At 50.4% G+C, this 16595-nt stretch overlaps 1 protein-coding gene across 1 annotated transcript in view; it reads left to right on the top strand.

Moving 5' to 3' along the window:
* The window catches only part of Arhgap22 (Rho GTPase activating protein 22), a 34980-nt gene that overhangs the window by 1205 nt on the left and 17180 nt on the right, over positions 1-16595 (top strand). Inside the window, exon 2 of the mRNA XM_013033719.1 lies at positions 6876-7058. Within this exon, the coding sequence (XP_012889173.1) occupies positions 6876-7058 (183 nt within the window). The remainder of the gene's footprint in view (positions 1-6875; positions 7059-16595) is intronic.

The following is a 16595-nucleotide window of genomic DNA, read 5'->3' as shown; positions in this document are numbered from 1 at the left end:
GCTAGTGCTCTACCACTTGAGCCACAGTGCCACTTCCGGCTTTTTTCTTTTTGCTTATGTGGTGCTAAGGAATCGAACCCAGGGCCTCAGGCATGCAAGGCAAGCGCTCTACCACTGAGCCACCTTCCCAGCCTCTGGTGACATTTTTAAATGGTCATTTTTAAAAAAACAACACACACAGTTTTCATAAACTTTGACAGAGGAAGGCTGTATCTAATGTGTACTTTAAGTCCCTCAAAATGACAGCTTTTGCTCTGTGTGTGTGTGTGTGTATGTGTGTGTGTGTATGTGTATGAATGAGCACGTCCTTGCTCAAGGCTAGTGCTCTACCACATGAGTCACAGCTCTACTTGTGCTCTTTGGAGGTTAATTGGAGATGAGAGTCACAGACTTTCCTGCCTGGGCTGGCTTTGAACTGTGATCCTCAGGTCTCAGCCTCCTGAGTAGCTAGGATTACAGGCATGAGCCACCAGGCATGGCTAGCTTTCTCTTCTGTCACAGGGTGTACCTCATGGGTTGCAATGATGACAGTCATTCATTTGCTTTTTAAAAAATTATCCTGGGACTTGCCTGCATCTATTGTATGTCAGGTCACTCGCTCTCCCCCAGAGCCTCCTTGCTTGGGTAGAAGGAAGGTGCGTGCTGTAGCTCAGGAGCTCAGGCGGGAACAGCACAGGTGGGCTGGGTCCTGACTCACTCACCTGGGGCTGGTGAGACATCAGGGTTGAAGCCAGCTTGCCTGGATGTCTTGGTTCACTGTCATCCGTCCACTCATCAACTGATAGCTGGGGTATGTTTCTTAACATCACTGGGCTTCAATTTCCTTGCTTTTGAAATGATACACAGTTCTCTCGAGATTCTGGGAGAGTTCAAACTCCCATTGGCTCTGAGGTTGCCGACAGCATGGCTGCCTGCAGTGGGTGTTACATATGTGGATCCCCTCAGCAGATCTCTTGCTGCTGATCTCTCCATCACAGGCTGCCTGTGCCAGCTCAGCTTGCTGCTGTGCTGGACTTACACGTAAAACAGACAAAGTGAGGGTGGGCTTATCGCCGGAAAGGAACAAGGGGTGGGCCATGCAAGGCAATCAGGAAAGATCCCCAAAGTGACCTTCCAGGAAAGATGAGAAGGAGGTGAGAATTCCAGTCTTACCAGAATCCGGGGCAATAGTGAAGGATGAGCCAGCTGCAAAGGCTGAGTCAGGAGTGTATCCTGGGGCGGGTGTGAGGTATGGCAAAATGCAGAAGGAGAGCAGCCTGAGCTGAAGGCACAAGAGTTGGAAGTGTGCAGGCCTTGCCGAAAAGGGGGGCTCCCAGAGAAAGTTGAATAGGGCAGGAGAGCTGCTTTGAGTCTTAACTGGGCCATTGAGCCTGCCATATGGAGAAGAGATCTCAGAGGGCTAGAGAGGGGCCTGGAGACCATGCCCATCCTCTGGATGAAAAATGATGGTGGCAAGTGATTGGTGCTGGTACTGGGGCTTGCACTCAGGGCCTGGGCACTGCCTCTTTTGCTTTTTCACTTAAGGTTTGTCTGTACCACTGAGCCACAGGTCTACTTCTAGTTTTCTGGTGGTTAGAGATAAGAGTCACAGAGTTTCTTGCTCTGGCTGGCTTTGAACCATGATCTTCAGATCTCAGCCTCCTGAGTAGCTAGTATTACAGGTATGAGCTACCAGCGCCCAATCTTGAGTATGTACTTAAGCCAGTGGAATTTACTGGTGAGAATGGATGGGAGGTGTGAGTGGCAGTGAAGCCGAGAACACCTGTTTGGTTTTAACTTGAGTGACTGGAAGGCAGAATTGCCCTCAGACAGCAGAGCAGGTGTAGCTACATCTGGAGACAGGTTCATGCTGGCAGAGGCAGTGGAGCAGGGAATCTGGAGAGCCTGGGATCGGATGCACCCTCCAGAGGAGAACAGCAGAGGAGGAGGAGGTGGGCAGCTCTCCCAACTCTCTTCCTGAGGCACTGATAGTTGAACACAAAAGAAGTGGCTAGTTTGGACATGCCATGTGCTTGTGGGATGTCACAGGACTAAAATTCTAACATCCATTTAGACTGTCAGGCAGTGTAGATCTCATTGCTGTCTATCAGTGGTTCCTATCTTTGCCCACCAAGAAATATTCACTAATGTGGAGAGCCATTTTTCTAGGGGCAGGGAGGGCAAGGAGGAGGGAGGGAGAGGCTGCTATTGGCATCCAGTGGGTAGAATCCAGGGGTGCTGTTTTTGTTTTTTTTGTTGTTGTTTTTTGTCGTCGTAGGGTTTAAACTCTGGGCCTGGACACTGTCTCTGAGCTCTTCAGCTCAAGGCTAGCGCTCTACCACTTGAGCCACAGCCCCATTTCCGGTTTTCTGTTGGTTTATTGGAGATGAGAGTCTCATGGACTTTCCAACCCCAGGCTGGCTGACTTTGAACTTCAATCCTCAGATCCTCTGAGTAGCTAGAATTACAGGCATGAGTCAGCAGCACCTGGCTAAGGGCGGGGGAGTGGGGGATGCTGTTTTTGATTGGCACTTTCCATCACCGTAGCAAAATACCTGAGGAAAACAGGAAGAAGGATGTATTTTGACCCATACTTTCCAGGAAACATCAGTCAATGTTCAGTTGCTTCCATGGCTTTGGGCCTCAGGTGAGGCAGAGCATGGTGAGGAGTGTGGGGCTGAGGAGGCTGTTCACCTCATGGTGACTAGGAAGCTGAGACTAAGTGAGGAAGAGGCTGGGGAAGCGATGTACCCTTCATAGTTCCGATCCCAGCTACTCTTCCTCCAATCAGACCTCACCTTCCAGAGTTTCCACCACCTCCCAATAGTCCATTCAATTTTGAATCCATCACCATTGACAGATCCATTGATGACATCCAAGTCTACAAGATCTGATCACATCCCTGAAGCCCCAGCAGCTGACAGCAAAGCCTTTAACGTAACCTTTGTGTGAGGGGGAACATTGGAGTCAAACCAGGACACTTAAACATCCTACTATATATAAGGCAGTTGTCCCCCCCCCCAACCTCCCAAGATGCATCTGGCCCAAAACATCCGTAGCACTGAGTCTGAAGCCTCTCCTCCATGCGGGTTTCATAAAGACATTGAAGAGTGCTGATCCAAGGGGATCTCCACTTCTTCATGCTTTAGGGGCTGACTGTGGCACCTGACTCTGGTTAACTTTCTGCACTCTGTGCAGTGGAGCTAAGAGTTATGCCCAGGGTGGGCTTTGAGCACCTGGGAGACACTGGGATGGGCTGGAAGCATAGCCTGGCTCAGAAAAGAAACAGGAAAGAGCAGAACAGACCATCATGTTTCATGGTAAGTTTCTTCCTGAAGATTGGCTGTCATAATTCTAGCTTTAAAGTTTAGTTTAAAATTTGGTTGTGTGTTTTTTTTTTTTTTTTTGACGGTTGTTGTTTTTGTTGGTCATGGGGCTTGAACTCTGGGCCTAGGCACTGTCTCTGAGCTCTGAGCTCAAGGCAAGTGCTCTACCACTTGAGCCATAGTACCACATCTGGTTTTCTGGTGGTTAATTGGAGATAAGAGTTTCACAGACTTTCCTGTCCAGACTGGCTTTGAACCGAGATCCTCATATCTCAGCCTCCTGAGAAGCTAGGAATACAGGCATGAGCTACCAGCACCCAGCTAAAATTTAGTTTTAAAGTTAGTATCAGTCTTTCTTAACTAGTAGAGGAAAAGTTAAGCATGGACAGTTGAATGCTGCCAGTAAGTAAAGTGAGAGTATACGGCTCTGAGTTCAAGCCCCAGGACCAGCAAGATTAAAAGAAAACAAAACAACAAATAGGTATGAAGTAGCTACTATCCCATAGGCAGGACCTGGAACCCATGGTTCCACCACTTTGAAGGTGTGTGTGTGTCTCAGTCACTCTGTGCTTCGTTTTCCTCGTGTAAGATGGATATGTGGGACTGGTAATATAGCTTGGCATTAGAACCCTCACCTAGCAAGTGAGCGGTCTTGGGTTCCACCCCCAGCACACCAGGAGAGCAATCTACAGACCCTCACCTTGCCCCCGCCCAGTACCAGTGAGGACTGAGCTGCCCCCTCCCAGTACTAGGGAGAACTGGGCCGCCCCTCCTCCACGGGCTGGCTGTAGGCTCTGTTCACAGGAAGACATAGGGTGCATTTCAGGACTTCAGGAGCAGTGTCTGGGCTGTACCCCTCCGTGGCTGTGGGCTGGTGCTCCTGCACTTCTTGCTCCCCCCTCTTTTTTTGCAGGTGATGGATCTATCCCTGGGGCTCACTCTGCAGCAAGGCAGTCATAGGTAGGGACTTTGGCAATTCCAGACTCGGAGTGTAGTGAGCCTAGACAGGCATTTTCTTTTTTTTTCCCCCTTCTTTTTATTTGCTTTTGTTTTTCCTTTTGCATTTGTTCTTGCTTCACTTTTGTGAAGCCTGGGGCTTGAACTCAGGGCCTTTCACTCTTACTTGGCTTCTTCTCTCAAGTTTAGAACTTGAGTTATAGCTTCACTTCTGTTTTTTGTTTTTTGTTTTTGTGTGTGTGTGTGTGTGTGTGGTTGCTTAGTGATAAGAATCTCATAGACTTTCACGCCAGAGCTGGCTTTGAACCGTGATCCTCAGATCTCAGCTTCCCAAGTAGCTAGGATTACAGGCATGAGCCACCAGTGCTTTTGGCTTTATGCTCATTCTTAAAGTTCCCTTAAATCACCCACCAAGCTGGGTGGTTTTGCAAAATCACTGATGTCCAAAATGAATTAATTTACCTGCAGAAGCTTGAGTTGCTGGAGCGAAAAGTTGGTTTGTGAGCTGATAAGCTCCCATCAAGCTAGTGAGTGGCCCAGTGGGGAGTTTCAGGGCCCTGTGCTCCATTCTGGTTTAACATTCAGTCCCTGTAAACACTCCCGTCTTCATTGAGCAAAAAAGCTCAAGGACAGCATCCAGGCCCTCAGTGGGCAGGGGAGGCTGGCAGGTTTAAAAGACATGGAAGATAGCTGGGCACTAGTGGCATAAGCTTATAATTTCAGCCACTCAAGAGGCTGAGATCTGAGGATTGTAGTTCAAAGCCAGCCTACACATTTGATTGAGATGCTCCTTATTTCTAGTTAGCCAGCAGAAAGGCTAGAAGTAGAGGTGTGGCTCAAGTGGTAGAATACCAGCCCGGAGCAAAAAAACCCCAAAAACCAAAAAACTAAAGGCACAGTACCCAGGCTCTTGAGTTCAAAGCCCAGTACCAGCACAAAACGAAAGTCATGGTGGAACACACTCAATGCACTTCCGTGACACTGACTTAAATGAAACAGTCAGTGGAGGGGAGGAGGGACACAGCTTCCCTGAACTGCTAGAATCAGCATGGCCTTTTTTTTTTTTTTTCTAAGAGTACCCCTTTCAATGATTTTTTTTTTGGTGCCAGTCCTGGAGCTTGAACTCAGGGCCTGGGCGCTGTCCTTGAGCTTTTTTGCTCAATGCTAGCACTCTACCAGTTGAACCATAGCTCCACTTCTGGCTTTTTGGTGGGTAATTGGAGATAAAGAGTCTCACAGACTTTCTTGCTTGAGCTGACTGTGAACCTTGATCCTCAGATCTCAGCCTCCTCAGTAGCTAAGATTACAGGCATGAGCCACCAGTGCCCAGCAACAATTTTTTTAAGTTTTTTTTTTATTGTGAAAATACTGTACAAAGGGGTTACAATTACATGAACAAGGTAATGAGTACATTTCTTATCCAGCATTGTTGCCTCCTCCTCTGTTTTTCCCCTACCATCCCTTCCCTCCCACCTCCTCAGCTATACCCCCCCTCCCACTAACCCACCCCCCTGCCTAAATTGTAAAGTTCATTTTTCGACATAGAGTCTTGTACATCTCATTGTTGCAATGGTCCACCTGTATCCCTATTTAAACAATTTGTTTTTTCCCTTTCCCTCCCCAAATTATACCAAAATCAAATACAGTGAAGACAGGGGTTATACATATGTGGGGGGAGGGACATACAAGCAACAAAAAATCACGTGGTACCTTATAAATACGTTAGAAACAATAGCAAGAAAGAAAAAAACACTTGTGTCCCTATCTTGGGGTTCATTTTGCTTAACATCATCTTATCTGACCATTTCTGCTTGTCTCAGACATATACTAGTTATTGCAAATAAGGGAAACCATGGGACCTATGTTTCTTTGGGCCTGGCTTACTTCACTTAATATAATTTTTTTCAAGTCTTTCCATTTCCTAACAAGTGGGGCGATGTCATTCTTTCTGATGCAGGTATAGAATTCCATTGTATATATATACCATATATTCTTGATCCATTCATCTACTGAGGGGCATCTGGGTTGGTTCATCTCTTAGCTATGGTAAATAATCCCAGCAACAATTTTTATTTTGATATTTAAAAAATTACAAAGCAAGCTGGGTACTGGTGGCTCATGCCTGTAATCCTAGCTACTTAGGTGGCTGAGATCTGAGGATCTCGGTTCAAAACCAGCCCAGGCAGGAACAGTCGGTGATACTCTTATCTCCAATAAACCACTCAGAAAAGTGACACTGAGTGCTAGCCTTGAGTTGAAGAGCTCAAGGATGGTGCCCAGGCCCAGAGTTCAAGTCCCACGACTGACAAAAAAAAATTACAAAGCAAGACTAAGTTAGGAGGGGTTGGAGGCATGGCTTGGGTGGTAGAGTGCCAGCCAGTGAGTGAAAGCATCAGATACCCAGTTCAAGTACCAATCTCTGGCAACAAAAAAAGTGTGTGGGGGGGGGATGGACTAAGTTTGGAAAAAGAAAACCACACAGCCTCTCAAAGACAGAGGCATAAGATGTGAGAGAAAGAGGTTACAAAACAGAAAAAGCCAGATTGCTGGGGGCGGGGATCTGCCCCCTTGCACGGAGACCCCCTTGGTAAGCCTTGTCTCCCTGTCTTGCAGGTGGTTCCGGGGAGCGGGAGAAGGCGCCATCCCACCCTGAGGCACTACTGCTCATGGCCAGCTCCCAGCGTGACATGGAGGACTGGGTGCAGGCCATCCGCCGGGCGATCTGGGCCCCGCTGCGCGGAGGTACTGCCCGTAGCTCGCATGCGCATGCCCACCCTCTAAAACCCTTGCCAACAGGTAATCCACCCCTGCTCTGAATCCTCACTCAGGACTTGCTTCTCAGATAGCAGGTTGGCCCTTCACTGCTGCCTCCATGATTCCTCCCAACCGGTACCATGTAGACCCTGGCAGGGAGACACCAGGTCCACATGGACACACAGCATCTCTTGCCATCAGAGGCCTGTAGCTTTTGCCTGCTAGCTGCCTTGCAGACAGATGTGCTGAGGCCAGCTGGACAGAGGCAGGAGGGCCTTGAACTCATGCCCTGGGCAATGTCCCTGAGCTTTTGTGCTCAAGGCTAGCACTCTACCCCTTGAACCATAGCACCACTTCTGGCTTTCTGGTGGTTAATTGGAGATAACAGTCTCATGGACTTTGCTGCCCAGGCTGGCTTCAAACTGATTGTCAAATCTCAGCCTCCTGAATAGCTAGGATTATAGGTGTGAGCCACCAGCACCCTGCTTCTTTTTATTTTACTTTTGTGCTGGTCAGGGCCTGGATGCTGTCCTGAGCTTTTTTTGCTCAAGGATAGTGCTCTACCATTTGAGCCACAGACCCACTTCCAGCCTTTTTTGGTGGCTAATTGGACATGAGAGTCTCACAGGTTTTATTGCCCAGGCTGGCTTGGAACCATGATCTTCAGACCTCAGTCTCCTGAGTAGCTTTGATTATAGGTGTGGGCCACTGGCGCCCACCTCCAGTGTCTCAATTCTGCTTCCTTCTCCTCTGCTGAGGAACTCACACATGAGGATCCTATCCTCACACCCCGCCCCGCTTAGCCTCCTCTGTCTTTCTGATCTTCCATTTTCTCTCATTTCTTTTATTCAGAAGCACTTAGTGGGTGCCTAAATGACACTGATTATAATTGCCTCCCTCTACTCTCCCTTCCCCACCGTCCTCCCCAATGGACAGAAGCAGGCAAGAACACATGTCTGCTAATGCCCAGGAGTGAGGGATGCCAGGAAGCAAGATGAAGGCTCAGGGAACGGTGAGGGGTTCCAGCAGGCCAATAAAGTAACCAGAAATGCTGGGAAAGAGCAGTGGCAGAGGAATCTGACAAGTGCAAAGGTCCTGGGGGTAGGAATGAGCTAGGAGATCAGGAAGACCAGTAGGTCTGAGGGGGTGCGCATGGGGAAAGGTGGCATGGGGTAGTGGGGTAATGGGGGCATGGCAAGAATTTGAGATTTTACTTTGGATGCAGTGTGACATCAGGAGAGCACCGAGCAGGAGACAGACAGGAACTGACTTAGATTTATGAGGCACTGGTGGCTCACACTATAATACTAGCTACTCAGGAGGCTGAGATCTGAGGATCATGGTTCAAAGCCAGTCCGGGCAAGAAAGTTTGTGAGACGCTTTTTTGGTGAGTCGTGGGGCTTGAACTCAGGGTCTGGGTGCTGTCCCTGATCTCTTGTGCTTAAAGCTAGTGTTCTACCACTTGAGCCACAGTACCATTTCTGGTTTTCTGGTGGTTAATTGGAAATTTGAGTCCCACAGTCTTTCCTGCCCAGGCTGACTTCAAACCATGATCCTCAGATGTTGGACTCCTGAGTAGCTTGGATTATAGGCATGAGCCACTGGTGCCCACCTTGAGCAAAACAGCTGAGGGACAGCACCCAGGCCCTGAATTCAAGTCCCAATACCAGCATAACAGACAAGTGCAAAGTCCTCTGGTTTCCATTTGCTCCATGGACCTAAGAGACAAGAGTAGTCATAGGAGGCAGGTACAGTCTTGGGACAAGCAGTGAGGCACAATCTGTCGGGTTTTTTTTTCCCAGATCTAAATCGAGTGGGGAAAGAAAGGACAGCTGACTCCAGCCATGCATAGCTGCTGTCCCTGAATGTTGGTATTGGTGTGACATCATGACAATGGTGTCAAGTCAGGGGCTGAAGGGAGGCAGCACAGCTCCCCCATACTGAGTTGGAACTCAGGGCCTTGCACTTGTTTGGCTTGCTTGGTCTGCTGGTGCTCTACTGTTTGAATCATGCCTTCAGCCTGTTTTTGGCTGGTTATTTTGGAGATGGAGTTTCACAGACTTTTCTGTCCAAGCTGACTGAACCATTTATGGATTTCTATCTAGATTAATGGATAATTAGCAAAAACACAAAGCAAAGCAATGAATGTTGTAAAACTCAGCGTAGGAGCTGGAGGAATGGCTGCTGTTTGAGTGCTAAGGCCCTAAGTTCAAACCTTACTACTACCAAAAAAATAATACCACCAACCAAAAAAGCCTCAGGAAAGCCAGGCGCTGGTGGCTCATGCCTGTAATCCTAGCTACTCAGGAGGCTGAGATCTGAGGATCGTGGTTCAAAGCCAGCCCAGATAGGAAAGTCCTTGAGACTCTTATCTCCAATTAGCCATTCAAAAGTTGGAAGTGGTGCTTGGCTCAAATGGTAGAGCTCTAGCCTTGAGCTGAAGAGCTGAGGGACAGCACCCAAGCCCAGAGTTTAAGCCCCATGACCAACAACAACAACAACAAAAACCCTTAGGAGAGTAGAAAGGAAGTAAGAGGTTAAAGAAGGATGGAAGAACATCAAAAAAATTTCCAGAATCATCGGGCATCATGCCTGCAGTCCTAGCTATTCAGGAGGCTGAGATCTGAGGATTGCGGTTCAAAGCCAGCCTCGGCAGGAAAGTCCACAAGACTAAACCAAAAAAGGAGCTGTAGCTCAAAAGTGGTAAAGCACTGGCCTTGAGCACAAAAGCCCAGGGCCCGTGTATAGGCCCTGAGTTTAAGCCCTAGGACCAGCACCAAAAAAAAAAAAAAAAAAATCCAGAATGTTCTCTCTAGCTTTCAGGTGGGAATTTGCATGTCCTGTAGCTTGAACTTGAATAGGAACACAGGGTTGTTGATTGTACATGAACAGCAGTGCAAGCCTGCACATTAGTGCTTCCAGTGCTGTTCAGCACGCATGCGTATTTCACTTGCGTAGAAGACTAAAAGTCTACAGAGGTCCAAGGTGACAAAACCAGGCTCTGCGACCAAGTCTCTCTTGTCCCTCCCTCCCTGCCCGCTTGGAGTGGGCCCTGGTGGCAGTATGGCCCTCCCTGGACTGTGTTGGCCAAGGAGGAATTGGAGGATGGGAAACAGGAACCAATTGGCATCAAAGGCCCTTATCTCCAGATGTGCAGAGGAGATGCAGCCACGCCAGGCGAGCTAGCCTGGGCATGTGCAGGCAAGCTCAGAGCTTGCAGGTAGGCTCAGCGGGCCTCCAGCTTCTTGGCAGAGCCATTGGTAGCCTAAGTCCCCTGGGAGAGAGACTTACTGGATCGGAGCTGCTCTTGCTGGCTTTTTATGGGGAGGCGGAGGGGGTAATGGGTGCCAGTGCTGGGACTTGAACTCAGAGCCTCTCACTCTGGCTAAGCTTTTTACTTAAGGCTGTTGTTCTACTACTTGGCTTTCTGCTGGCTAATTGGAGACAGAGAATCTTGGTTTTGCCCAGACTGGCTTTGAACTTGGATCCTTAGCTCTCAGCCTCCTGAGTAGCCAGGATAATAGGTGTGAGTCATTAACACGCTGCTTCTTGCTTTTTTTTTTTTTTCCCCTCAGTTGGAAACCTTTTCCAGCAAATTTTCTGAGGCAGAAAGCAGCCTCAGACTCCTCAGAAAGCAGCAATATGGCTGCTATGGATGGGGACCCTAGTGTCCCCACAGAGAAGGCGGGCAGCCAGTGACTACTGCCCTGTGGCGCCTCTTATGTGCCTCATGGATGTTTTCTGGGAGGCTGGAGAGACAAGCATGGACAAGGCAGACAGGCCCTCCCCCCACAGAACCTCCATTTTACAAGAGGAGACAGATGACAAGCCAGCAGAGAAACTCAGGGAGCAGACTTGAAGGGCTAGGTGGGCAGGGCTTGGAGGGCCAGTGGGTGGGGCTTAGGTGCCATGTGGGCGGGGCTTGGAGTTGCATGACTTCTGAGTGAAGGACTGGGAGCCCACACAGGGAGGGAGACCTGCAGGAGGGCAGCCAAGAGGCCAGCCTGGCTGGAGCAGGAGGGGAGGAAGGTGGAGGGAGGCCAGGTGGTTGGCACCTCAGGGTTGTGGAGACAAGTGGCAGAGCCTGAAATAATTCTCTGGAAGTGGTACCAGTGATGCAGAGATGGGGAGGGCACTGGCCCAGGATTCACAGATCAGGTTCTGTAGCCTGATTAGAAGTATTAGAAAAAAAGATAATTTCAGCTTTCCTGATTATGTACCTGCTTTTGACCCCCTCACAATACAGTAATAACTAGTGTGCCTGCTTTTTGTCCACTACACAATACAGTGTAACAACCATTTGTGCATGCGTGCTGGTCCTGGGACTTGAGCTCGGGGCCTGGGTGTTCAGCTGCTTTTGCTCAAGGCAGGTGCTGGAGTGGCATCTCCAGAGAGAAGCCGCTGAAGGCACAGCTGCATTCAAGTGCAGGATCACTGTTGGCAGTGGTGGAGCCTGAGCTCCTCGTGTATCACTTCTTCCCAGCATTCTTTGCTCCATAGAGCCTGAAAAAGATTTGGAACTGGGGTCTCAACTAAAGGCTTGCTCAGCCCTTCCTCAGCTTGCTCAGTCAGTTGGCACGGTACCACTTGGGACCTGCTTGCCTGCAGCCCTGCCTTTGCTAGTTATTTTGGAGATGGCAAACTTTTTCTGCCTGGTGCTGGGTTTGAACCATGATCCTTCAGATCTCAGCCTCCTGAGTACCTAGGATTGTAGGCGTGAGCCACCACTGCCCAGCTGTTCCTGTGCATGTCAGCTGGTCTGGCCTGTGTGCCCAAGACGGAGCCTGGGACTGCTGAGTCTGCAGATGGAACACTTGGGCCCTTATGCCCTCTGCCCATTGTAGTGAGCTGTGTCCACATACCAGGGCAAGGAGGGGAAGACAATACGGACTCCTTGGATGTGGGTAGGATTAGGCTAAAGCATCCTCATCGCCTCCTCCCTGCAGCACCCAAGGCTTCTCCACTTCATGAGCCTCAGGTGCTGAATGCTGGGACCCCCAAATTGAGGGGAGGGAAGGAATAATACAATTAGGGAGCTCTAGGGGCTATGTGCTAGGAGAGCAGAGGCCAGAGTAGCCATTTCTCGGGAGGTCACTGGGCTGGTCTGTGTTCCTTACAGCTCAGGACACCCTCTGCTCAGCCGCCTTTAGCCACTTGATGCTCGGTTTCTCCCTCTGGTCCTTTTCTCTTCCCACATGGCCACCTGTGTGCTTCACAGAACCTAGGACCCAAGCAGCCTTGTCCTGGTCACTGCTGAACTGGGGCCTGGGCCCCAGGTAGAACTTGTGGGGGCCTCAGCTCTGGCTCTGCCTTGCTAGTCAGCCCTTTGCCAGTCCCAGGACTGGGCTGCGCCTCCCCAGAGCCTGGCAACAGCTCTGTGCAGTCAGTCCCTTCCCATCCCTTTGTATTAGGAGAAAGCCTCAGGGAGGTGCCTGAACCATTTGTTTTCTCTATGAGCCAGTACTGGGTCTTGAACTCAGGGTCCTGGGAACTATCCCTTATCAAGGGCTTAAGGCTGACACTCTACCACTTGAGCCACAGCTCCATTTCTGCTTGCAAAGTGGAGATAAGAATTTCATGGACCTTCTGTCTGGGCTGGCTTTGAACCTGTGACACTCAGACCTCAGCTTCCTGAGTAGCTAGGATTACAGGAATGAAGCACCTGTGCCAGGCTGAGGTCCCATGCTTTGTCACAGTTATTACAAAGTAAGTGGCATCCCGACAGGACTGCTGGAGCCCTGAGTCCTGGCATTGGATGGTGTCTCACGAGAGCATGACATGGAGTGGCTCAGGTGTTGTCACGTGGCCTGTTGTCCAGAATTTCAGCACCCAGAGGACATGAGCCCTCAGGAAAGAAGGCAAACCATGTTTACCATGGGCTCCTCTTGCCTGGAGTTTGAGAGGTCTTAGGAGAGCATAAGATCCTAGAGGGGCTGGGCAGCTTGGCCTTGACAGCACACAAGACAGCCAGGCAGGAGCCAGGGCATTCTCCAGGGTGATTGCATCCCAGGATGTGGTTGCCAAGCAACCACCTACACTGAAGGTCTCACCTGTCACCAGGCTGCTCATGTGAGAGGGCAGACCTCAGGTTTCTCTCATTTCCCTGGCCCTGCCCTAGAGAGCTGTTCCAGAAATCCTCCCCCACCCCTCCATGCACCCACCCCAGCAGGCCACAGAGCTGAAACTCCCCCATGAGGGCCGTGCGCTGGCAGGGCCTGGTTATCACCTGGAGCTCACTGGGGTCGTGCAGTCAGAGCCCTGAGGGGTGGCAGCTGCACACTGGGGACTCCCTAGGCGGGCAGGTTTGCTTTGATAGCCACATAGGTGAGGACACTGAGACTTGAGGAGAGGGCAGGTTGGCCCTCAAGCATGCCTGCCCACCTGAGGGGGTCCCACATGCCCTTGAGGGGTAGGTACCCCTGAGCCTTCAGTGCCAGCTGGACAGAGCTATTTAGAAGCAGTGGGACTTGGGGCCTTGAGCTGCCCTTCTTACCTTCATATCATAGTACTGTTCTCCCACGCCATACGACGCCCTGCCACGGGAGGACTTTAACCCCTGACACATACTTAGCAGCATGAGCTGGACCAGGAGCCTCACCGGGCACACACCTCCCTCAGTAATTGAGACAAATTCTTCGGGGGTTTTTGGGTGTGTGTGTGCGCGCATGCGCCAGTCCTGAGCCTTGAATTCAGGGCCTGGGTGCTCTTCCTGAGTTTTTATGCTCACCGCTAGCTCTCTACTATTTGAATCATAGCTCCACTTCCAGCATTTTGGTGGCTACTTGGAGAGAGGTTTCATAAATTTTTCTGCCTGGGTAGCTTCAAACTGCGATCTTCAGATCTAAGCCCCCTGAGTAGCAAGGATTATAGGTATGAACCACTGGTGTGAGTGCCCAGGAATCACAATAGCTTTGCTTTTTTTTTTTTCCCGGTCCTGGGGCTTGAACTCAGGGCCTGGGTGCTGTCCCTGAGCCTCTTTGTACTCAAGGCTAGTGCTTTACCACTTGAGCCACAGCACTACTTCTGGCTTTCTCCAAGTAGTTCATTGGAGACAAGAATCTTACAGGCTTTCCTGCTGGGGCTGGCTTCAAACTGCAAGTCTCAGATCTCAGCCTCCTTGACTAGCCAGGATTACTAGCATGAGCCAACAGAACCCAGCACCTGATGTATTTTTTACAAATGAAAATGACTGCAAAGCATTCCATTGTTCCTATTGCTCCTCCCACAACTTGCCACCAACTTAGCTTAGTACACTGAGTTATTGTGGTGAGAGGTAAGACCAGCATCTGTCCTCTGAGATGTCCAGTTGCCAGGTGGAGCCACATGGGTGGCCCAGGTGGGTTCTTCTGGAGGCCCTAAGGGAGGGAGCCTCTGTCCTTGGCTTTTCCCCACCTCTTAGAGTTGCTGGTGTCTGGGGCTATGGCCCAGGCTCAGCCCTGCCCTCCTCCCTGCCTCAGCTTCCCCCTGCCTTTCTCTTGATTCCACTTTGCACCCAGGAAACCTCTCCACATCTGCTTCTCTGTGTCACCTCTACCGAGTCTGTGCGTGTGTGAGGTCACAGGCATAGGTGCTGAGGACAAGGATGTGTACCTGGGGCCACACACATCATGATCAATTGACAAAATACCCACTTGTGAAGACAGCTGTGTAGGAGGGATATGGGTCAGGAGGGTATGCCTCAAGTTTTCAGGTCTAGGAGTGAACATGGGCCTGATGCTTTTGCTTGCTTGCTTGCTTTTGATACCATTGTTGACCTCATGGCCTGGCACTTGTTCAGCTTGCTTGCTCATCTGGTGCTTTTCTACTCAAGCCATGCCTCCAGCAAGGCTTTTTGCTGCTAACCCAGAGATGGAGTTTTGCAGATTTTTCTGCCCAGGCTTCAATTCTCTAAATGTTAGCCTCCTAAGTAGCCAGGTGTAAGGTATAGGCACAGGCACCCAGCAGCAAGATATATCTTTAACATTTTGGGTTTTTAAAAATCATGGATTTGGGGCTGGGAAGTGGCTTGGTGGTAGAGTGCTTGCCTTGCATGCATGAGGACCTGAGTTCGATTCCTGAGCACCACATAAGTAGAAAAAGCCAGAAGTGGCACTGTGGCTCAAGTGGTAGAGCACTTGCCTTGAGCTGAAGAGCTGAGGGACGGCGCCCAGGCCCAGAGTTCAGGCCCCATGACCGACAAGAACAACAACAACAAAAATCATGGATTTGGGGCTGGGATGTAGCTCAGTGGCAAAGCGCTTGCCTAGCAAGTGCAACATCCTGGATTCGATCCCCAGTACCAAAAAAGAAAAGACAAAAAAAAAACAGTTAAAAAATAATGGATTTTGTGTGTTCATGTGTGTGATTCTGTGCGTGCACACTTGTGCTTGTCCTGAGGCTTGAACTCTGGGCCTGGGTTGCTGTCCTGGAGCCTTTGTACTCAAGGCTAATTCTCAACCACTTGAACCACAGTTCTACTTCCAGCTTTTTTGGCAGTTAACTGGAGATAAGAGTCTCACAGACTTTCCTGCCAGGGCTGGCTTTGAATGCAGTCCTCAGATCTCAGCCTCCTGATCCACCGGCTTTTTTTTTTCCTTAATTTTTATTCTTAAAGTACTGTGATAGCCAGGTAGCCAGACACAGATATTGTCTGCACATCCCTGCAGAACTCTGCCTCTGCCCCCCTGGGAACTGCCCTCCCTGCTTGGTGAGGCATGGCTGGCTTCTCTGACCAGCTGCCCTGCTGGGTTAGGTCTGACTATGAGTGTCCACCCATCCATCCTCCTCGCCACCCTCCTCCGGGTGAGATTGTAGACTCAGAATCCTCCTGTTGGCTTTACAGAAAGACAATTTACAGCCTGGTGCTGGTGGCTTACACCTGTAATCCTAGCTACTCAGGGAGGCTGAGATCTGAGGATCACAGTTCAAAGCCAGCCTGGACAGGAAAGTCTGTGAAACTCATATCTCCAATTAACCACTAAAAAAAAAAATAGTAAATAGAGTTGTGGTTCAAAGTGGTAGAGCACTAGCCTGGGGCCAAAGACCTTAGGTAAAGTGTTCGGGACCGGGGTTCAAGCCCCATGACCTACCCTTACCCCCCTCCCCCCCAAAAAATGAATTTGCAGTGGGCCCATGGTCACTTACCAGCCAACATGACCTTGAGCCAACCGCATCACCATGTCTGGGCCTTGGTTACCGCCTCTTCTGTGAAGTGGGGAGTTCCGCTCTTAACCTCTGAGAACTGCTTCAGGAGATAAGTGCAAACCTCTGTCCCTGGCACCAGGGTACTGTTCCCAGGCCCCGCCCCGGCAGAGGTTCCCCGAAGGCCCGGAGCCCATGGTGCCCACTGAGGCCCAGCTCTACACCCAGTGGGTGACTCAGATCCCATTGCCTAACCTCTCTGGGCCTCGTGGCCCCACCTGCAGCTCCTCGCCCCCTCCCTCCCTCCGGCCGAGGCCTGGGTCACTGCGCCCAGCGCCTCCAGTCACCCCGCTGGGGACTGCGTTCCTCGGCGCGGCGCCCCTGGGAAGAAGGCTGCTGGGGACCGGCTCTCCCGCGCCGGCAGCCTCTGGGGCCCTGGGATCCCCGGGCCTCCCTCTC

Source organism: Dipodomys ordii, unplaced genomic scaffold, assembly GCF_000151885.1.
Source record: "Dipodomys ordii isolate 6190 unplaced genomic scaffold, Dord_2.0 Scaffold176, whole genome shotgun sequence".
Classification (NCBI taxonomy): domain Eukaryota; kingdom Metazoa; phylum Chordata; class Mammalia; order Rodentia; family Heteromyidae; genus Dipodomys; species Dipodomys ordii.
This window is presented reverse-complemented; position numbering and strand designations above follow the sequence as displayed.